This window comes from Ambystoma mexicanum, chromosome 12 (genome assembly GCF_040938575.1).
Source record: "Ambystoma mexicanum isolate Mex_15411 chromosome 12, UKY_AmexF1_1, whole genome shotgun sequence".
NCBI classification, from domain to species: Eukaryota; Metazoa; Chordata; class Amphibia; order Caudata; family Ambystomatidae; genus Ambystoma; species Ambystoma mexicanum.
The window spans coordinates 1,229,555,750-1,229,579,668 of record NC_090936.1 but is presented as its reverse complement, the minus strand read 5'-3'; the positions used below and the strand labels follow the sequence as shown (position 1 = coordinate 1,229,579,668).

Genomic DNA, 23,919 nt, shown 5'->3' with positions numbered 1-23,919 from the left:
TTGGCCGCCCCACTGGAGAGGTGCCCCACTGCCAGGACAATGTTCCAAGAGCTCTGGTAAGCAGAGGGGCCATGGGCGTAATTTTAGGGTGGCACCGGGGTGTTTGTCCCCGCCCCTCCCCCCCCCCCAACTTTCATGGCTCACCATTTTGTCCCTATTCATTTGGCTGGGGCACCTTTTCTTCAGATATCATGCCCCCCCCCAACATTTTCAGTAGTTACTCCACTGAGAGGGGCCCTCGCGTTGCTCGGTGTCAACAGAGCATTTCAATGTGAGCCACTGATGGGGGGCAGGGAGGGCACTATAAGCAGGGCGTCTTGTCCCTTTAGGAGTGTGCATGGGAGGGAGCGATCAGGAGTGAGAGGGTGCATAATGCTGCAGGCTTTTTGAAATTACTATGGTTTTTAAACCCAAGGGGGATTTGTTAGGATCACATTAATGTGCATGATGCTATTGTGACTTTGCATGCAGGATGGGGAGAATAAAACTCAAGCCATACTCCCATTGCTCAACATATTTCTATGACAATGCATATAGTACATAGTTAGTCTCCTACAAAAAGTTAGTTTATTATGAAATGTGCTTTGCTTCCAAGGTATTGCTATAAAGTATTATTTAAGCACATGCAATGCAAAGCAAAACCTTAATAAATATCTGTATTAACTAAACCTGGAAAGCTGTGCACAGCTGCTTAAATTGTCCACGTCCCGGTTTCACCATTTAACCAAGTGTGTGATCCTGGGCAAATCATTTAATCGCACTGTGTCTTATCTGCAGCTCAGTGAGTGATTTACTGCCTAACTTATGTTAATATATGATGGTGTTATATTTTTTTTAAAGCCTAATGACTACAGAGTTGTTTCATACATAATAGTGCAATTTATGCATTTGCACCATAAAGTTATTTGACACGTGGCTCACTTATGGCAACTTATTCTTAAGTCATTTTCATGGTGCCTTCAAGTATCAAGGACTAATGATGCTCCTTGCAATGTCCTGTTCTGTGAAGTCCCTCCTGTTGGTGCAATGCATGTGCACATTAAGAGGTGTGCATGTATTTTGCCCCAGAGCGCCTGGGCAGTGCTCTAATAGATAGTTTCCTGCATCTGTAATGATTCTAGAGTTTTATTTTTGTTGTTGTGTTAAAATGCCATATGTCACTAATGTTACCGAAAACGTAGACTGGGGCAGGGGTGGGGCAGTTTGGGGGTGCGAATGAGACCGTATGGAATTGCGTCCACTGCATTTGTGGGGGGGGGTGTAGCAGGACTTTAGTGGCTCGCCCCATCACTCTTGCAATGCTGGATACTCCCCTGGCCCCCTACCTGGGCTACTCTCTCTGCAGTGCTGACTGTGGTCAGACCACAAGACATACACACAGGGCCACAATGCTTACAAATGCAGTGAAGAACGCACTGTAAAGGTGCACACAGAACAGCGGCACTGGGGTGATGGTCAGCAGTCGGGGCCAGAGCTTGTCATTGCTACTGCATGCGTGCGCGCACATGCGCAGCTAGGTGAAAAGGCAAGCCCAGCCCGAGGGAGTGAGGGCACAGTGAAAAAAGACCCCAATTTGAATTTCAACAATCGGGCTGGCCCGGCTGCCAATTATGGAAATGTAAATGGGGTCTTGGCGGGTTTCCGGGCTGCGCCCCCAGCTTCGCTGAGGTGAGCTGGGGGCTCAGTGATCTAATCTTCTGTCCACCTTCCCCAGCTGTCACCTGCGGGTTTGCAGGCTCCTTGCTCAGCCAGTTTCTTTCTTCTGCTCTCGAGGCATCAGAGTGGCTCCAGCTCTGCAGAATACACTGATTTAAAGGCTCATATCTTGTCGCTGGGGACCGTTGTTATAGCGCACACACTGACACACACTGTGCTCCTCTAGATCACATGCAAGACACTGCCGAGAAAGGAACCCACAGCCCCAATTGCGATCTGCACAGACCTTCCAGAAAAGCACCCACAGCCAGACGCGAGATGCACAAAAAGGCATCGTGAACCGTGGGTATTAATGGCACACCTGTGAAAGGCCCCCTACAGCCGATGCGATCGCGACACAATATGGACACTATCATCTGAAAGTGCATAAAATGGCAGGTGTCCATTACCAGCCAATGACCACAGGCAACATCTGCACAAATGGCCCATGTAGGCCCGAGACCAGGAGTGAGCTTAACTGGTGCTGGCGTGTGCTGGCCATATATCGAGTTTTGGAGATATAACTATATATATTTTCAATATCGATATATGTGTTGGAAACAAACAACGCAGCGCAACACAGGTTTGAATCCTGATCCCACGCTTAGAAACCACTCGTTGGTATTATACATGTTATAAAAAAAGAAGAATTATAATAATTATAAGATTTAGGCAGATACACACCAGTATTGTTTGCTGTATAAATACATGATTTTTACCCCTCCCCGGGGCCACTTTGGACTGCTTTACCCACGTCAATTTGGGACAAGCATACACCTTGCCCTTTTATAGGCGGCCCCCCCTATTTTTGTGTGTGGCCCCCTCTGTGCCCCCCTAAATTTCATTCCTGGAAACACCACTGGTCCATGCACACAAGAGCACTCCCACCACCCCATATCCAGAAGCCAGCACTGCTGTGTGGGACCCCCGTGCCATGTCAAAGAGGGCGCCAGAGGTCAGACACCCTCCTCAGAGTCGTCACAAAATGGCCACAGTCATACGTAGGGGCAGAGAGACACCTTTCCAACGAGCATCTGTACAGGGGAGAGAGCGCCTTACCAAAGCGCAGATGTCTCTTAATGACAGCTGTAGCCACGCCCAGAGCCCACAGCGGATTGGCGCTCCTTTTTTCAGATATCAAGGCGCATATTATACGTTGGAAAGTGCTGAAATTCCTCATTAAGCCTTGCTCAGTGCACACTTAAATAGTGCCTGACGATTTGAAAAATGGCCAGTTCAAAATCCCCCTCAGAAATCTCTGAGGGGGAAATTCCTTTCAGCGAGCTCCTATAGCGCCTAGAAACGCCCTCCCTCTTACGTGAGGCTTTGACGAAATGACTACTGCTGTGCAGGAGTACAGGGATGAGTAGTGTCAGCCCCACACTACTACTGAACCAGTAGTCATCGGGACGGCTACCTATACTCAGGCCCGGCTGAAGATGTGTGGGGCCCATTTCAGCATGATGGTTGAGGGGACCCCCTTGCTTGGATGGAAAGCAGACTGAAGCCCCCGTGGGCGGCATACATTATAATGCACCTAAAGAGAAGGTTAATAGCTGCCAATCATCACGAGGCGGCGAGCCAGCAGGGACCTGAAACACGGAACGCCTGCTGAATAGGTGCGAATCCTTCTTTGCAAGCAAGTGGCTGACGTGGGGGAACCAGTGTTGGAAGGCAATGAGGTGCTAAAACTTCCCTTTTCCCCAATGGAAGTTACGACAGGACAAGCTCCAGCCGCCGCAGCTTGTAAGTAATACATTAAGGACTATATGAGTGTGTTATTAAACTGCTGACAATATGGGTGCGGTCCCTGGTGGACCCCTGAGGCTCGAGGCCCCTTTCATTAAAAAAGTTAAAAGGCCCTGACAGAGACACAATCGTACTGAAAACTAGAAGTACAAACAGCCAATGAAACACTAAGGCCCACCCCTTCAGGGGAAACCCCAAGGAATGCAGACTTTGGAATGAGGGGACACCCTGGGTTTTGAAGATGGGGTACCTAAGGAAACCGTTTCTGCAGCAAAGGTTCCAGTACGAGGTATGGTCTTAAAAGATATGGAGCGGTGTTGCCTTAAATGCCAACAGGGCCCTTAAACGAGCCAGTGGCACAGGACCACTAGAAGCACATGTTTTCTTCTTTGCCTGCTGAGTCTGGGTGCTTTTCAGCCCAGAGTCTGGGTGCTGCTTTTCAGCCCGGAGTCTGGGTGCTTTTCAGCCCGGAGTCTGGGTGCTTTTCAGCCCGGAGTCTGAGTGCTTTTCAGCCCGGAGTCTGGGTGCTTTTCAGCCCGGCGTTGGGGTCAAATCGGGGGCCGGTGCCGGTGGGATCCAAGGATGCGTTGTGGCAGCAGCTTGCAGGCCACGGTCGCAGGGAAATGGCAGGTGGTGCCGAGTAGGCGGTGCTGGAAGATTCAGCGGTGGGTGGGTGACTCGCCGTAGAGTTATGATACTGCAGAAGCGACAGTTTAGGGCTCGAAGTGCCTGGGTATCTGGCAGGCGGTGGTGAGTTTGGGACGCCAGAGGACTTGGTGAGTCTCGGATGTTGAGATAGGGAAGCCTCAGCATCAAGCGGAACTCAGAGATGCATGAGGTGAGCGTGCACTGAAGTCGAGATGTGTGAGGTGAGCGTGCGCTGAAGTCGAGATGCGTGAGGCGAGCGTGCACTGAAGTCGAGATGCGTGAGGTGAGCATGCGCTGAAGTCGAGATGTGTGAGGTGAGCGTGCGCTGAAGTCGAGATGCGTGAGGCGAGCGTGCGCTGAAGTCGAGATGCGTGAGTTGAGCGTGCACTGAAGTTGAGATGCGTGAGGTGAGCGTGCGCTGAAGTCGAGATGCGTGAGGTGAGCGTGCGCTGAAGTCGAGATGCGTGAGGCGAGCGTGCGCTGAAGTCGAGATGCGTGAGGCGAGCGTGCGCTGAAGTCGAGATGCATGAGGCGAGCATGCGCTGAAGTCGAGGTGTGTGAGGCGAGCGTGTCGAGATGCGTGAGGCGAGCGTGCACTAAAGTTGAGTTGCATGAGGCGAGCATGCACTGAAGTCGAGATGCGTGAGGTGAGTGTGTTGAGATGCATGAGGCGAGCGTGTCGAGATGCATGAGGCGAGCATGTGCTGAAGTCGAGATTCATGAGTGAGACGAGCGTGTCAAGATGTAAGAGGCGAGCGTGTCGAGATGTGTGAGGTGAGCGTGCACTGAAGTAGAGATGCGTGAGGCGAGCATGCACTGAAGTCGAGATGTGTGAGGTGAGCGTGCGCTGAAGTCGAGATGCGTGAAGCGAGCGTGTCGAGATACGTGAGACGAGCATGTCGAGTTGCGTGAGGCGAGCGTGCACTGAAGTTGAGATGCGTGAGGTGAGCATGCACTAAAATCAAGATGCATGAGGCGAGCATGCACTGAAATCGAGATGCGTGAGGTGAGCGTGTTGAGATGCATGAGGCGAGCGTGTCGAGATGCATGAGGCGAGCATGCGCTGAAGTCGAGATTCGTGAGATGAGCGTGTCAAGATGTAAGAGGCGAGCGTGTCGAGATGCGTGAGGCCGAGCGTGCACTGAAGTTGAGATGCATGAGGTGAGCGTGCGCTGAAGTCGAGATGCGTGAGGCAAGCGTGTCGAGATGCGTGAGGCGAGTGTGTCGAGATGCGTGAGGCGAGCGTGCACTGAAGTCGAGATGCGTGAGGTGAGCATGCACTGAAGTCGAGATGTGTGAGGCGAGCGTGTCGAGATGCGTATGGCGAGCGTGCGCTGAAGTCGAGATGCGTGAGGCGAGCGTGTCGAGATGCATGAAGTGAGCGTGCACTGAAGTTGAGTTGTGTGAGGCGAGCGTGTCGAGATGCGTGAGGCGTGCGTGTCGAGATGCGTGAGGCGAGCGTGCACTGAAGTCGAGATGCACGAGGTGAGCATGCACGGAAGTCGAGATGTATGAGGCGAGCGTGTCGATATGCGTATGGCGAGCGTGCGCTGAAGTCGAGATGCATGAGGCGAGCGTGTCGAGATGCGTGAGGCGAGCGTGTCGAGATGCGTGAGGCGAGCGTGCACTGAAGTCAAGATGCACGAGGTGAGCATGCAGTGAAGTCGAGATGTGTGAGGCGAGCGTGTTGAGATGCGTATGGCGAGCGTGCACTGAAGTCGAGATGCGTGAGGCGAGCGTGTCGAGATGCGTGAGGCGAGCGTGGCGAGATGCGTGAGGCGAGCGTGCTCTGAAGTCGAGATGCATGAGGTGAGCATGCACTGAAGTCGAGATGTGTGAGGTGAGCGTGTCGAGATGCGTGAGGTGAGCGTGCACTGAAGTCGAGTTGCGTGAGGCGAGCGTGCACTGAAGTCGAGATGCGTGAGGTGAGCATGCACTGAAGTCAAGATGCGTGAGGCGAGCGTGCACTGAAGTCGATATGCGTGAGGTGAGTGTGTTGAGATGCATGAGGCGAGTGTGTCAAGATGCATGAGGCGAGCGTTCCTTGAAGTCGAGATGCGTGAGACGAGTGTGTCAAGATGCAAGAGGCGAGCGTGTCGAGATGCGTGAGGCGAGCGTGCACTGAAGTTGAGATGTGTGAGGTGAGCGTGCACTGAAGTCGAGATGCGTGAGGCGAGTGTGCACTGAAGTCAAAGTTGCCTCTGGTGGTCCCCTTGCAGCGGACTGGACAGTGTTGAAAGGCGCTCACACTGGCACCACCGTGGATAGGAGATGCTGTGAGAACCAGGCGTCGCTTCCTCGCATCTTTGCCACTGGAGGGCTCTGTCCAAGGTCTCCAGGGGCAACATAACTCCTTTCTTCTGTGGAACTCTTGTAGGGTTTTGTCACCTCCAGTGAGCAGGTTCCTGGGGACCACTTGTCTCAGCTGCAGTAGACCTTGTCCATCCGGCAGATCACCCCAATATTCACTTGGGAATATAATAGGAAGAGCTTGGCATCTGCTCTAAACTATATGTCTAGCACTTTCTTCTTGCACCCCAGATCTAGCACCACTAGAGTCACTCAAGGCTCCGCCCTCTCCACCCTCCTACCCACTCACTACCTAACTCCTTTCATGCTAGCCTTCAGACTTGGTGCTACAATTACTCCCAGGAAACCCTACAATGACATCATTAACCTTGTAGACTACATATGTGAAAGCAACAGCTGGAACCCCATAACCCACCCTTAATCCAACCCGATATTAAAGGTATATCCTTAGATGCGTCATCCCGACTGGCCAAGTATGTGCCCGCCACTTGGCCCCGTCCAGCCAAAGCGGCAAAATATAGGAGTTATCAGTGTGCCTTCCAGTGCACCCTCATACCTCCAGACACCCCGCGACATACTGCTATGCCTGGAACACCTGCTCTAAAATATGAGCCCTTTCCCACGGCCGCCTGGTCTACCATGCCAAGAGAATGCACAGAGTTCACAAGGCTGCAGCCACGCTGCCTACCACCAGGGATGCAGACCTACCTAGTGCTGCCTGCACTCTCTGGGCTGGTGGCTAGGGTGCCTGACCATCCCACCTACTACCTGGGCCACACAGCTAGTGGAGTGTACATTCTGCTATGACACAATTATACACACACACACACACCAGCCACGTAGAGGGTTGCTATGACACAATTAAATACACACACACACCAGCCACGCAGGTGTTTGATGTGACACAATCATATACACGATTTAGAATGAACGCAATACACACAGAAGAAGTCCTTTTGGTCAGGAACCAAGAAGGAATTGTGGACTCAGTATGTAGATTCTGCTGTGGGCCGCGAGAAAATGTAAACACGTCATCCTGAATTGTGTAGCAGTGAAAATGCAACGAACAGCCCACCTGGGCCATTTAATATCAGATGGCCTATGAACAGGCGATGAGGACTGGTGGGAGCGCCCCTATAGAGGAAAGGACCCCAAATACATTTTTGGACTAACACATGTTTTAATGATATCTTCCCAGAGACGAAGCACTTTAAGGTGGACAAAAAACGAGCCTAAATCAGGATCAAACCCGATTCACGGAAGTGTAATCGCACAGGAGGTGGCGATGATTGTCTTGGGTTTGTGTTGTGTTGTGTTGCTCAGTTCTGTCCTGCTTCTCTGCTTGCCTTTTGATTTATTTTTATCGTCGTATGTCTTTCAGAAGTTTTTATATTGTGATTGGTAAAAGTTTCATGTAAACTGTATACCAATAAAATAAAATAAAAAATAAAACATTATACACACACACACACACACAGACCAGCCACGCAGGTGTCTGCTATGACACAAACGTGTCCCTGCTGGTCTCAGAAAAGTGTCTTCTGGGCCCAACGCAATGATCTGTTATCCAATGAAATGTCTCCCCTGGGCACAGACATGCTTCTGCTGAGCACACTACTAGCGTTGGCATGTGCACGTCTCCAGTCATGGCACACATGTCTCCCCTGGGCACAGACATGCTTCTGCTGAGCACACTACTAGCGTTGGCATGTGCACGTCTCCAGTCATGGCACACATGTCTCACCCGCGGGCATGGAGCCATTTTGTGGACATGTCTCTGAGGGGTGAGGATGAGTGGTTTCCACGATCAATGCATTGGTCCAATGCTTCCTTTATTCGAAAGGGTGTATTTAAATGTATTTTTTATTTTAATTTATTTATTTTGGCATTTGTTATGAGCACCAAACCCGTGGGCATCTGGGGTCTGGTTACATGGAGAGCTTGGTTACAAAAGGTTACAGGCAGAAAATAGGTATTACATTGTGTGCATTAGTTCATTGCAGGTACATTGATGGCATCGCGGCATGTCTAGTTAGTCTTAGATTAGATTCGGAGGTCTGGTTGACTGGGCCTTAGAGATTCTTCTGGGCAAGTAGGTCGGTGCAGTGTTGGAGATGCATTTGTGGGTCAATGCTAGTGTTTTGAATGTAATGCGTTCTCGGACCAGGAGCCAGTGTAGGCTACGTCTGGCTGTGGAGATCTGGTCTTTCACGGAGATGTTTAGAGCTGCTCTTACGGCGTTATTTTGGATAATCTGTAGTTTTTTTAAGTTGCAGGTATTGGTGCCTGCAAAGAGGGAGTTGCAGTAGTAGATCCTGGATAGGCTCTGGCGAGTGTGATGCAGCTGTCGGTGGACAGGAAGGGTCTGCAGGCGTTGATTAGTTTAGCAGTGTCTGCTGCAGCTGATGCGATGGCGTTGACCTGTCAGGTTAAGGAAAGGGTGGAGTTTAGGAAGGGTCTGCAGGCGTTGCTACACTGGGTGGAGTCTAGGAAGGGTCTGCAGGCGTTGCTACACTGGGTGGAGTCTAGGAAGGGTCTGCAGGCGTTGCTACACTGGGTGGAGTCTAGGAAGGGTCTGCAGGCGTTGATTAGTGTAGCAGTGTGTGCTGTTGTAGATGCGATGGCGTTGACCTGTCTGGTTAAGGAAAGGGTGGAGTTTAGGAAGGGTCTGCAGGCGTTGCTACACTGGGTGGAGTCTAGGAAGGGTCTGCAGGCGTTGCTACACTGGGTGGAGTCTAGGAAGGGTCTGCAGGCGTTGATTAGTGTAGCAGTGTGTGCGGTTGTAGATGCGATGGCGTTGACCTGTCTGGTTAAGGAAAGGGTGGAGTCTAGGTATACTCCCAGGGTCTTTACGCCTTTTGCGACCGTGATGGTGTTACTGTCAGTGATGAATGTTGAGTGTCTTTAGAGGAGGTTGTGTGCCAATGAGGAGAAGCTCAGTTTTTTCATTGTTGAGGCATAGGCACATTGAATGTGTCTGTGTTGAAAAGTGAGGGGTGCGGGGTTGCCAGCACTCAGCATTCAACCTGTTTGCCATTACTTCTGAGTTGTGACTGCTGACACCTGTGTGATTTTAAGCAGTCAGCCGACATGAGTGGCCGTTTTTTAGTTTGGACTATTAGCTGTTCAGCCAAAGCTATTCATTATAGTGCAGGTAGGAAGGAATGGCATATGAGGAGGGACACAACGCTGGTAGGTGTTGTTTGGTTATTTGCACACCTATTTCCTGCCCATAGCCATGCTAATCCCTATGGCCATTCCTACCCGGTGCCTGCCCCTTCCCGCCCAAAACACCGCCTCATGGGAACTCTTGAGCTCGCTTTAATCAAGCCATTCCAACAAACTTTGCACTGCAAGTGCCTGCCAGCGTTTTTCAAAGCATTCTTCTAAAAGTTAATGGGCCTCATTACACGGTATGCGGTAACCATGGCGCTATTAGCGCCATGGTTGCCGCCGGTATTTTACCGTGTCTGCCTTGGTGAATGGCGGAATTACCGGCCCACTCCAAGGTGAGCGGGGGCGGTAATTCCTCATTCACCAAGGCACTTCCCCATTCCCATTTTTGCCCCCATAGGGCTCAATGGGAATGGGGAAGGAGGTAATTACGGTACCGCAAATTGCGGTACCGTAATTAGCACCAAGGTCCCTTTGCGGGCCCGTTCCTTCTCAGCTGGTAAAACCAGCCGTTGAGGTCGGGTCCGGCAAAGGGACCTCGTAGTAAGGTGGTAAGGGTTTACCGGTACCGGTGCCCTTACCGGTACCGGTAAACCCTTACCGCATACCGTGTAATGAGGCCCACTGACTTAATTGGAGCTGTGAACGTGCTGCGGGTGTAATAAAAATGTCTTAGCCAGATGTGCCCTCAGCTACTAGATTTATATGAACTCTGCGTGTCCTTCACTGAAGTCCTGTTTAAAACAAACACTGGCACAGCCAGCAGTTGTGGCTTCTGTAGAAGTATTGGGCATTAGCCAGGCATTGATAATAGATTGCCAGCTACTCTGCAGTTGCTACCCTCAATAGCCAGTCAATACCACTATGGCAGTGCCTGGCAAGTGCCTTTCCCATGCCTACACAAAAGCCCAAACTGTTGGTATTGCCAATGCTTGTTTAAAGTACTCTGCAGAAGCTACCCCTCCCACCCCGCCCCAACATGTAACAAGCCTGGGTCTCATGGCACCTGTGGTCCCCACGCTCATCCTTATGTTTGGACAAATCCTCACTTTCCATTATTTTTGAGCCCACACTTTTCACTACACTTAACCCTTGACTGGCAGCTGCTTTGAGGGGGTGCATGGTGGGTTGTGTGATGTGGCTTAGGGTGAGATGGGCATGGTGGGCCTAAGAGCGGGATTTACCCGCAGAAAGGGGGTAGACCCCTGAAATTGATGGGGTTGCCAATGTGTCCCTGATCCGGGGAGCGGCTTTTCTGGTTATGACTGTTTCTGGTGGCACAGCTGCTCCTAACTGCCTGCTTATGTTCTCTCTCTTCTCCCCCAGTCATGCGCAGAAACCCCTTTGGAATGGACATCTGTTGCCGGAAAGGGTCTCGAAGCCCCCTGCAAGAGCTCTACAACCCAGTCCAGGTCAGTGCACCCCGTGATTTGGCTAATGTGTTTACAGTCTCCCTGCCAGTCTAGGCTTGTGACGGCTGCCCTCTGATCGCACCTGCTCTACTGGCTCCCTGTAGTATGCTCTTGTGTGAAGTGCTAGCCAGTCACTGTGCCATGCCATTGGGCACAGGTGTTCCTAGTTTACCAGCCAGTCTGGGACAGTGCGTCTAATGCCAGGCTGGATGGGCTGCGATCCTTTATCGTAACCTGGAGGGACGCTTCCCAAGCTTTGAAAACTCCCCACTCCATGATGCCGAAATGGATGCCGGGATGTTTATATATGTGAGAATCGAGGGGCCTTCAAAAGCACCGGCCATATACTGGAGGGGACCATTTATGGGATGGCGGCAAACACTTTTAGGTGGAGGCTGTGTGTTCCACCTTCCCCAGGAGTGCGTGTTTGCAGGTTTCATGTCATCACGTGTCAAAACGAGCTGCGTGCCCGGGCTAAAGAATGGCTGAAGGTAGGGGCTGCACCAGGGCTTTCTTACTCCTTACGGTTTACAGTGCTCCCAAGGGGTCCCTTCTCAGGTGTTTGCTGCTCAGTGGCCATGCCTGTTAAGCTCACATCACGTTGCATGCTGGTACTTGTAGTCCTGCATTTATGAGAGAGGCTAGAACAGCGAATGCATTCTGAGAATTCACAAGGGTATGAGTTAAAAAGCTAGAACGTCAAAAATGTTCATAATGGAATATGAATATTTCTTTTAAATAAGCGTGAGCGAATCGGTGGTGCCGCTGGACGAGAAAGGGGGGCAGTAGTTTGCCAGCATTCCAAGATTTCTTGTAATTCAGCACGTGCTCCTCGAGAGTTGGAGGGAGAGACGAGAGAGCCCGTTCTACTGCCAATCGCGGGAATTCATTGCCTGGGCGCGGGAATAGGCCCACTTCCTGAACGCTCTGTCATTGCCTTGCTGCGACTTCCCGGCCTCTGATGTCACTTCCTGTGGTGGTGTGCCTTCCGGATGCTAACACTTTTTTCGTTAGGGACTTTTCTAGGAGGCTGCCTAGGACACCAAAAGCAGACGGCCACCAGGGGGCACAATACTGGCCCTAAGAACATATATTCCAGACCACTTGCTAGGTGCCGGAATAGCACTTCCCCTGGGCAGCAGAAATAGGTGGGGTGGTTCTGTGTGCCAGTGTGATGAGCCCTGATCCAAAAAAGGGGGATATCAGGAGGATAAGAGAGGGGAGTAAACCTGATACAATAATATGACAACATAAAACAAACTCCCTGTCTCGTCAGGTAAGGTGAGAAAAATCAAAATCGCTAGACTCAGGGGTGTGTGTCACCTTTCAAAATTTGGCATCACAGAACAATTACAAACAAGTGCAGGGAAAATTATACCACTCGCACTCTTACTTGACATTATCACGAATATTTTTAATGCATAATTATAAAACACAATTCAGTAAAACATCATAAAAAAACAATATAAAATATCCCAAAGTGCTAACTGCAGATCCCTAAAAGATGTAGTTGGCACCCAAAGGTGTCAAAATGTGCGAAATATGCAATCTTGTTACAATAATCTAAACTCCTATTTACAGCACACAAATGGCGGGCAGAACACACTGTTGGACACCATTCGGTGTAATATTCATTTCAGTAAATGATAAAGCACAGTCACAAAGACAGAAAAAGAACACACACCATACACCGAGTGCTCCAATGAAGTATTACTCTGAGGTTGCTGTGTGCGCTGTCTAATGCTTTGTTGACATCACGTGTGGTAATTAATCCACCTCCTAACACTTGGTTTAAGTGTTAAAATTAACCCCAACTGTGAGGAGCCCAACTACTCAGAGACAGGGCCACTTTCCCTGGGCCACGGCAGCATTCGGCACTAGGTGCACTGGGTGGCAGTGGGCAGGCCTGCCTCAACTCATTAGCTGTGTCGCTGGCTCAAGGACACTTTTTTACCCCTGCCGGGTCTGAGCCACGCCAAGCCCTGGTCCACTTAAAGTCTTGCCGGAAGCTCATTGTGAGACTAGCCATTGCAGCCACGCTGTCCTCTTACGATAGCTTAGTGAGTTTGGGAGAGTGCGGATCTGACTCTCCTTAATGTAAGCCAGGTGGATAGCTGGGTGGCAACGCGCTTGTCCTGGAAGCTTGTGAACAGCAGCAGCAGCACGGGTTCGAAACCTGGCCCGCACTTAGAGGCTGACTTCTGGCATGAGATGCGACATGAGTACCCCATTTAATTTTGTACATGGGTATATTCCTGCCTTACTGTGGTCACTGCAGGGCAGCGTACACTGGTATTCTGGTTCCACTGCACGTAGCTTGCCCACATTTCGTTGTGTCAGGAACTGAGTACGTTTGGTGATTTGCAGTGTTTGTATTCTGAGTTTTACATCCTCGTGGAAAGCAGTGCAGGCCTCTATTAGGCCTCTTTTCCCAGAGGGGACTAGAGTTGCCGACACCTGAGGCGGGGATATCTTTCTACAGCTTGTGTTGCAGGATGAATGGGTCAGTGAAAGGTGTGCCGTTAAAGTGTCGCAATGCACACCTCGCTCCTCGGCGTCACCTGCAGAAGGGAGAGCAGAAGGGACCGAGGTGCAGGGCAGCGCCACAGTATTTTGGGTCTGACGCCTCCCTCTGCGCGCGTGAAAAGGCTTTTTGCACCCCCCCCCCCCACGGTAACCGCATCAATCCTGCATTTCCCGTGGAGTTGTGGGAGGTGGCTGTTATTTCCTATCTGGGAAATGCAGCTGCTGTATGAATAGCCGGTGCCTCCAGTGGGACGGTTGCGCCTGGCAGTGCAGATCTGGGGAGGTTATTGCAGTGCAGTCATCCAATCAGAGCCAAGATGCTGATTTCATCTCTTTCTCATTTCAGGGCCGTTATTGAGTGTTAGTGGGAGGTGTGTATGTGAGGGGGGATGAGGGGGATGTTGTTTTCAGAACTCTCTCTATCTCTCCATGTTTGGGACTCTGTGAGGGCCAGACTTCCATATCTCCTGGGTGTCCACTTTCAAGGTCCTATAAGGGTGGGAGCCATCCGCCCCGTGTTTGGTTTATGCTCCACCATAAACTTGGGGTGCCTGCTCAACGACTGGGGTTTGGTGCCAAACTTTATAAAGTGGGGAATGCAGAGGGGACCGAGCCCCCGAAAGTCCATGCCTTGGTCATGAGGTCACGCACTGCCCCAATTGAGGTGTAGCAATTGTTTCATAATTTGTGTGTGTGATGGAAAAACCTGACTTTGCCCTCCTCACCCCTCCCCCGCTACCCCCATCTCACGACTCGTCTGCATAGAGCGGGCTTGGGAGACAGTGTGCCACACTTGGGTGACTTGAAATGTCATCTTTTAGTCCTACCCACACTTTAGATTAAACTTTAGCAAATGGCTCAAAGAAAACTACCGATAAGATCTACCCTCCTGATCACTTGAGGCACACCCAACTGAAACCCCGCTCTCTCCATTGTACTTCGCCTATCTGTAAATATTTACATCCATTTTGTTGTATTGATATCATCATGTTTTTAACTATTAGTCTGTAACTATCTATGTAATCTGTAATAGTAATTTGTAAGCTTAAAGTATTCTTGCCTTCGCGCCCTGATAACTTCGGGTTGGGCGCGCGCTACAACAAACAAACAAACATTGTAATATAATGTAAGGGGAGGAGATATGTTGTGTATGGCTTGGCTTTGCAGAAGGAATGTTGTGATGTCATGTGGAGTGTTTATGTCTGAGTGATGGAATGCATGGGTGAATGTTCTAACCTGGTCAGTTGGTGAGCCCTATGCCTGGATGATGGGCTGCCAGTGTTTTAATGTCCTTTATGTAACTTAAAAGCAACTTATATGACTGCCTGTAAAGATACTTATGAAGCTGTTAATAAACCTAGCATGTCAACCTAAGAAAGCTGGGAGCTGCTTCGTAACACTTTCCATGGAAGAGAGTTGGATTTTGACATTGTAGGAGCAGTCAGTAGTGCAACAAGCCAAACATATAGTATGGTATTCTTTTTTTTGTTGAGATGGATGGAGGACAAATTCGTACAGTATGTATGTACCAATTATGTTATGGAATTTCTTGATAAGACATTTAATAGGGAAGGATATCCCAATCTGTTGATTACAGACAACGGGTTGCAATTGGTATGAGGAGAAATTGAACCATTTTTGAGAGATGTAAGCAGAGAACATTGTACCAGCACAATTTATCATCCCCAAACTAATGGAATGGTTGAGATATTTAACTGTGTAATCAAAGATAGCATTCATAGTGTTTTATTTGCAAAGAAGAATTGAAAGGGGGCTCTTACGGACACAATAAGGCCTCATAGGTTCACAGCATATACTGCCATGGGACTTTCCCCAGCCTCCTGCTGCCCTCAATATGGCACAGGGCTCAAGCAGTCAAGACTTCCCCCTCTAGTATCTGCCACTGCGGAAGCTCCCCTCCTTATCTCTTAGATCCACCATCCAAAACTTGGTCATGTCACACAGAGAGAGGCCATGCTACCCTGGCCTTCCTTTCTCTGAGGACCCTCCTGGGTCCCTCTTGCGGCCCCTAAGAGGTCTCAATTGTGTGCAAGGTCCATGTTCTTGGTCACAATGATTTCACATGGAAACGCACAAGACCTCTAGTTGCTGCAACACCCCCTCAAAGCCTTCACTACCTCTGGTTCAAAACACCTGGCATGTTATGACCCTCTATACCCTCATAGTTCCACTACGGAATGCCACACCATTCCACATTCAACTGCCCTTAATAGGCCAGGTGGGGGATACCTAGAGGAGGAGGTCAAACACTGATGGGCTTGGCAGGCAGGCGGCAGGGGGTCCAACACTGATAGACATAAGGGTCAAAATGTGATGGGCATGTCAGGCAGGGGGCGGCGGATCAAACACTGATGGCCATGAGGGTCAAAGACTGATGGGCATGGCAGGCAGGGGGTGGGGGTCAAACACTGATGGACATGGCAGGCAGGGGGTGGGGGGGTCCAACACTGATGAAGATGAGAGTCAAACTCTGTTGGGCATGTCAGGCAAGGGTGCGGGGGGGTCAAACACTGATGGGTATGAGGGTCAAACACTGATGGGCATGGCAGGCAGGGGGTTCAACACTGATGGACACAGCAGGCAGGGGGCGAGGTCCAACACTGATGGACATGGCATAGCTGGAGCTTATGCATCAGATCTGCCCCTGGGTGCCCCTGGCTGCAGGACTTTCCTCTGTTCTCCATAATGTAGATCTCGTCCTCTCAGCTAAGACTGAAGCCAGAGTGGCAGAGCTGCCCATCTGCATGCCACCCTCGATGGCCGGTAAGGACCGCAGCCAACATTGCGATGGTGAGTGTGTGCCTGGGCGTCCTGTTACCCGAGGTGTGTCCCTGCATTTGGGGAATACACCGCAGAGATCTCGTCAAAGTATTGGCCCCTACCAAGGGCCCCTCCCAAGGGCCCCTCCCAAGAGGCCATTCAACAATTCCCTTTTACCTTCCAATCTGGGTTCCCCTCATTGACCTTTTTACACAGCCTGGCCTTGGCTCTGCCACTTCTGTCAGGTGGCGTGGCATTCCCAGATTATAAACCTGGCATGTGCAGGAGAGTCCTAACCACGCTGCCACTTCAGGCGTGCACGCCTCAATGGCTTCCGGAACACACTCGTCTAGTCACATCACTTACTCTACGGCACCAGAAATGGCATCACTGGAAATTGCTACACGTTTTTATGTGCTTATTTTCTCTCTTACTAGATCCGAATTTGGCGTAGTCCACTGCCTGTCATTACACACGCACCCCTACTTATGCATGCATACCCCGCCCACTACTAGTGTGTCGTATATTCATCCCTGTCCTATTCCTGCTCCTCCAACTTTTTGCGCCGTTTCCCTGTCTTCTTTCTCCGCCGGCTGTGGCGGGAGCACAATGCGCACATTCCTGCTGTAAGACGCGGATGCCGGTTATTGGCGTCTTATAAAAGCTTCATAACATAAGAAATTAAAAGAACAACATAACATAACACAGGCTAGCCAAACATAACATAACACAGGCTAGCCCAACATAACACAGACTAGCCCAACATAACACATGCTAGCCCAACATAACATAACACAGGCTAGCCCACCATAACCCAGGCTCGTCCAACATAACATAACACAGGCTAGCCAAACATAACATAACACAGGCTAGCCCAACATAACACAGACTAGCCCAACATAACACATGCTAGCCCAACATAACATAACACAGGCTAGCCCACCATAACCCAGGCTCGTCCAACATAACATAACACAGGCTAGCGCAACATAACACAGGCTAGCCCAACATAACACAGGCTAGTCCAACATAACATAACACAGGCTAGCCCAACATAACATCAAACAGGCTAGCCCAACATAACACAGGCTAGTCCAACATAACAAAACACAGGCTAGCCCAACATAACATAAAACAGGCTAGCCCAACATAACACAGGCTAGTCCAACATAACATAACACAGGCTAGCCCAACATAACACAGACTAGCCCAACATAACACATGCTAGCCCACCATAACATAACACAGGCTAGCCCACCATAACCCAGGCTCGTCCAACATAACATAACACAGGCTAGCCAAACATAACATAACACAGGCTAGCCCAACATAACACAGATTAGCCCAACATAACACATGCTAGCCCAACATAACATAACACAGGCTAGCCCACCATAACCCAGGCTCGTCCAACATAACATAACACAGGCTAGCGCAACATAACATCAAACAGGCTAGCCCAACATAACACAGGCTAGTCCAACATAACAAAACACAGGCTAGCCCAACATAACATAAAACAGGCTAGCCCAACATAACACAGGCTAGTCCAACATAACATAACACAGGCTAGCCCAACATAACACAGGCTAGTCCAACATAACATAACACAGGCTAGCCCAACAAAACACAGGCTAGTCCAAAATAACATAACGCAGGCTAGGCCAACATAACACATTCTAGCCCAACATAACATAACACAGGCTAGCCCAACATAACACAGGCTAGTCCAACATAACATAACACAGGCTAGCCCAACATAACACAGGCTAGCACAACATAACAAAACACAGGCTAGCCCACCATAACATAACACAGGCCAGCCCAACATAGCACAGGCTAGTCCAACATAACATAACACAGGCCAGCCCAACAAAACACAGGCTAGTCCAAAATAACATAACACAGGCTAGCCCAACATAACACAGGCTAGCACAACATAACATAACACAGGCTAGCCCAACATAACACAGGCCAGTACTAGGGAGTATTTTGGTGACTCTGATCAACACAGGTAAGGTTTTGCACACAGGAACATGCTGCAGGAACATACTGGGTTTCAATAGGACCACCCCAAGCGCGTCAAGCAAGGTTTTTTGCCTGGGGCTTCCTTGTGTAGGTTGAGGGCCACTGTTCCAATTGCCCCTGACATTCCTTGTGGGATTTTAAATGGAATTAATCCCTCACCCCCCACTCTATTCCACCCGAGTCGACCTCTGCCCTTGACATTGATGCCAGAGTTACTACCATCTCCAGTGACTGGTGCTTCCCATTATTGAAGCAGGAAAGAGTAAGCCCTTCACTCCTGGAGTGTAGGGACCTCTGGGGGCAGCTCTGCACCCGCAGTATATTTATATCACCCCCCAAACCCCCGTTCCAGCCACCCTTGCATTTAAAGTTCCACAAATCCCCGAATTCTGAGGATTGCTGGAAGTTCTGCAAAGGGCTAGCAATCCCCCCTCCTCACCAGGCCACTCCCCTTCACCCGAGCAATACCCCTTCCACTTCACAAACAACAGACGTCATTTAATGATTTCAGAGCTGGTGGGTGCCGGTGTGAACTTCTCCCAGAATTAATCAGCTATTAACTCCAGCTCCCTATGAAGGGAGCAGTTGATATTCCGAGGTGTGGGTCATTTTGTAGGAGTGGTGCTGGCCTGACTTTAAGATGGTGGCGATGAGAACGCCAATTATAGAGTCAGGTGTTGCGCGCCCGCTGCACGCCCCGCGCGTACTCTGCGACCATGTACAGGCACTAGCTGTGAAGTAGCTGAAGTCAAGTGGGAAGTCGAGTTCAGAGCAAATGGTTGAAAATACTGGCATACACAAAGATAAAATGCCAAGGGGGCAATGACAGCCTGGGACCTGAAAGAGGGCAGACTGGTCAGGGGGGCAAACACGTGATATGTGAGGGCTACTGAGCATAACCGTGAAGATCGCCAGGGACCTCTGGCCTTCTAAAGATGGAGGCCACGTGCCAAGTTATTTACATAGGAAGGGCACCCCAAGAAGACGCTACTATAATGGAATTGATGGGGGCGCTTTATTCCATGCAATGCCAACACAGCAGTGGGCGCTCTACTTCCGAAGCAGCCTGCAGATGCCTTGGAGGTTGCGCTTGTTTTTGGTAAATGCACTTGTCGGGGAGGGGGGGGGTTTATCCAGTTACCAATGTTACCCCAGAGTGGGGAATGTGGCACCCCGGGCTGCAGCCAAAATGAAGGAGCTTCACTTAGCAAATGCAAGTTCACTAAGTTCCAAGGCATTTGAACTGGAGGATGATCAAGTAATTGGCCAGTTCTGATGTCACAACTAGAGGATTATAATGTCATTAGTCCATTGAGAAACTGCTCCTGGGGAGCCCACAGCATCCGATCCAGGTTTTTGCAGAAAGAGGCAAGATCTTTCATCTTCCTGGAGTACTCGTTTGGCTCACCCCGGGGTAGCGCAGGCTGACCTCGAAAGGCTTAAACTCTGCTAGAGGTACAGGTTTAGCCAGGTCTCATTTTTAGGAATCATTTACACTGGCCACGTGAGGGAACTTCGGCGTCCTACCTCCCACTGGAGGCTCAAAGAAATTATACTGGATATATTATAGAGTTATCCAATTTGAACCAGTGACGATGAGCATGGCTCTGTCAGCTCTATCCAAACAGGTCAGCCTCCCATGCAGACCGACCTCTTTTTATGTCATCCAGGCCCTTCCTGAGGGGGCTACTGCTGTATTTAAAGCAACCTTACACCACTCTTTCTTGACTGGGACGATACATGCGATTGTCTCTCCGCTATTGAAGACCCATCTTGCTCCCTCTTTGGCAGAGAACTACCACCCCATCTCGCTTCTCCCAATCCTTATGAAGTTGATGGAGGCAATTGTTACCCTGCAATGGTGCTAATTTCTTGAACCTATCTGCCACCTTGACCCGTTGCAGTCTGGTTTCCGTCCGTTTATGGGCATGGAGTCTGTGATGATTTCTATTCTGGATGACATTGGCTTGCGTCAGGATCACGGAGAGGTTGGAGTTTGGCTTCTCCTTGACGTCTCCGCAGCTTTCGATACTATTGATCGCTGAATTCTGTTACGGAGTCCGGAGGGGATTGGTATCGCAGGCTATCCACTTTTGTGGTTCTCATCTTTTTTGTCCGATCAATTTCAGAGAGTGTCGCTTCCTCCGTTTAAATCCTCACTGATGGCATTAACGTGTGGTGTCCCTCAGGCCTCTGTTTTATCTCCCATGTTCTATTATGTGTATCTGCGCCCACTGGCAGACCATATTACTGACCATGGGATATGCTTTAATACCTACGCAGGTGCCATGCGGGTTCTTTTTCATTTAAATGCCCAAGTGACAGATTCTCCCTCTAAGCTGAGGAACTGCCGCTCTTCCAATGGGGAATGGATGGCGTCCAACTGGCTAAAGTTGAATGGTGGCATACCAAGGTCCTAGTGGTTGGTGCCCCTACAACTAGGAACTCATGGAGAGTCAGCTACGGGCCTGCCTCTCTGGGGCCTTGTCCTGTGCTTTGCAGACAGTTAAAAGCTTAGGGCTGAGATCCAGAGACCCCAATTCTTCTCTGTGTGCCAGATGGGCCTTGTCAAGCTGAAAGTGCTGAGGACAACCCGTCCATTTCTCCCGTCCGTGTTTCGGGCCATGGTGCTTACCTCTTCGATCCTGGGCTCCTTTGATTGCTGCAATGGCCTCTACCTTGGGCGGCCTGCAGTCCTGCTGCCGCGCCTGCAGATTCTGCAGCTCGACGGCTCTTGCAGCCCCGAGGCTCCCCCGTGCTCCGGATCTGTTCCGCCAGCCGGATTAAGCTTAACATACGAAGCCTGGTACTGGGGCGGAATATCTCGGCTCCATACAAGCCGGCCAGATCTCCCCGGTCCTCCTCAAATTCCCAGTCTCCGTAGGGCACGAGTGGGAGGACGGGAGGACGATCCTCTTCTGCTCTGGCTCCCACCATGTGGAACTCGCTCCCATGTACCTGCGAGGCATTGTGAACCAGCTGCAGTGTCGCAAGAACTCGAAAACACGTCTCTTTTGAGTTTTTATTTGAGTAGCTCTCCCTCCCCTATCAGTGGTTGTTAGTGCCTTGATGCCTTTGGGCCTTAGTTTGTGCTCTAGACTATAAGTCCATATACAATACAATCGGAAGGTGGGTGCAGAAGGGCAATAGCGCCTCGCAGGGCTGTTTCGGCTGCAACTCAGGGTGGCTTTGAAATAAAAGAATGGTGATATCTTTCAATCAAGCAGCTGTTTCTGGTGAGGAAAAAGAGTGACATCTTAAGTGCAGCAGGAAGGACACTGCGCAGGGTGCGATGCAAATTATTATAGCTGTTCAACTCCGGGAACTGCAGGGCCTCTTGGCGCTTCCTGGGGAAACCAGCTTTACCTATGGACAGAGTTGTAGAATTTGCAGTTTTCTGAAAACCTCAAAAGCTACACATATCTTCAAAGGTTTACTGCAGCTTTGAGGGAACTTTTCTTTTCCCTCCTCCCGGACTCGCAAATAAACCGTGAAAACTGTGGCCTGGGTTTCAAATTCATGATCTAAAATCCACTTCTGCATAATGAGGACATGGGAGATTTCCTGACAGTTTCCAGCACAAAGCGCTTTTATATAGCGCCAAAGCGTACACAGCCAGTTCTTTCAATAGCACTTAATACTGGCATTAAATATTTTTCTAAGAACCCGCACTTTTGTTAGAAAAGTGAACTAAGGCACAGAAGGATGTGGTGGTGTGTCAAGGGGTGCACCGTATTGCACCTGAGGCACAGACAGATGTGGTGGCATGTCACAGAGTGCACCGTATTGGAACTGAGGCACAGAAGGATGTGCTGGTGTGTCAAGGGGTGCACCGTATTGCACCTGAGGCACAGACAGATGTGGTGGCATGTCACAGAGTGCACCGTATTGGAACTGAGGCACAGACGGATGTGATGGCGTGTCACGAGTGCACCGTATTGCAAATGAGGCACAGAAGGAGGAGTGCACCATATTGCAACTGAGGCACATAAGGATGTGGTGGCGTGTCAAGGAGTGCACCGTATTGCAACTGAGGCACAGAAGGATGTGCTTGTGTATCAAGGAGTGCACTGTATTGCAACTGAGGCACAAACAGATGTGGTGGCGTGTCACGGAGTGCACCGCATTGCACCTGAGGCACAGACAGATGTGGTGGCGTGTCACGGAGTGCACCGTATTGCAAATGAGGCACAGACGGATGTGGTGGCGTGTCACGGAGTGCACCGTATTGCAAATGAGGCACAGACGGATGTAGTGGCGTGTCACGGAGTGCACCGTATTGCAAATGAGGCACAGACGGATGTGGTGGCGTGTCACGGAGTGCACCGTATTGCAAATGAGGCACAGACGGATGTAGTGGCGTGTCTCGAAGTGCACCATATTGCAACTGAGGCACAGACAGATGTGCTGGTGTGTCAAGGAGTGCACCATATTGCAACTGAGGCACAGACAGATGTGCTGGTGTGTCAAGGAGTGCACCGTATTGCAACTGAGGCACAGAAGGAGGAGTGCACCGTACTGCAACTGAGGCAGAGAAGGATGTGGTGGTGTGTCAAGGAGTGCCCCGTATTGCAACTGAGGCCAGAAGGATGCGGTGGTGTGTGAAGGAGTGCACCGTTTTGCAAGTGGGCGGAACTACTTTTATGTATTACTGCGAACAGCTGCAGCAGCTTTTCTAGTCATCCTCAGAGGTCCAGAGGTGCCCCTTTTGCTCAGCTTCATGTTATTTCCCAGCCTCTTGGAAGCCAATGACTTCACGTGAGCCCCTGCGTTGAACCCCATTGTGTAGCTGCTGTGTGGGTGCAGAGGGGAATGCAGAGAGAGACTGCTCTGCTCAGAGACATTCACAGAAGGCTCCTTTCTCACTGCGTGCCAGCAGAGAAGGAGCGGGCATGTCTTTAGTGTCACAGAAGGGGGTCTTCTGACCCCTTCCATAGCAGCAAAGCAGGAAGCAGGACCCCTTCCAGGCAGACGGCAGAGCGGGAACCCTGGCCACAGGTGTTAACATCATCAAGCCCAGGCTTGCCTGCAGTGGAGGAACGTTGCTGAAAATATTGGGGTGCGGGGCATGGAAGAGGCCCCTGCCAAATGAGTGGGACAAAATAATCTGCCACAACAGTTTGGCAGGACAAGCACCCTTGCCCCCGTTAGGACTGATTTCCTATACTCTGGCCTCCTGGAGCGGAACAGGGGCGCGCTTCCTGCCGCCATCCTCGGCCCAGCTTAAGGCTTCACTGCACTGCAAAAAGAGCAGGTCCTTCGAGATGCTAGGAACGGTGCAGTAAACACCCGCCCCCTAAAATTACACCTATGGGTGCCTGGAACGAGATAGAGACCCCGGCGGCTATCGATCATTGCAGTGCCTCCCCCCCACCACCCCCTGTTCCGTTCCATGACGGGCTCCACTTTGCACTATCCGTACCAGGGCCGGCCCTAAGGGCAGCAGCGCCCTGGGAGAATTGACGCCCCATCTCACCCCCTGCACTCCTGGTTAACAGGGTCGGGGCGGAAGGGGGCGGAGACAGGATGGGCCACTTCTTTTTTTTTTAACCTCCTCGCTCTGGCGAGCAAGTAACGATATGAATAGGGCACGTCA

The 23,919-nt window shown here is 50.5% G+C and overlaps 1 protein-coding gene across 3 annotated transcripts in view; it reads left to right on the top strand.

The window, feature by feature from the left end:
• Positions 1-23,919, top strand: part of CHST11 (carbohydrate sulfotransferase 11) — a 602,167-nt gene that overhangs the window by 298,053 nt on the left and 280,195 nt on the right. For all 3 annotated transcript variants that reach the window (XM_069629905.1, XM_069629907.1, XM_069629906.1), the window contains exon 2: positions 10,903-10,988. In XM_069629905.1, the coding sequence (XP_069486006.1) occupies positions 10,903-10,988 (86 nt within the window). The remainder of the gene's footprint in view (positions 1-10,902; positions 10,989-23,919) is intronic.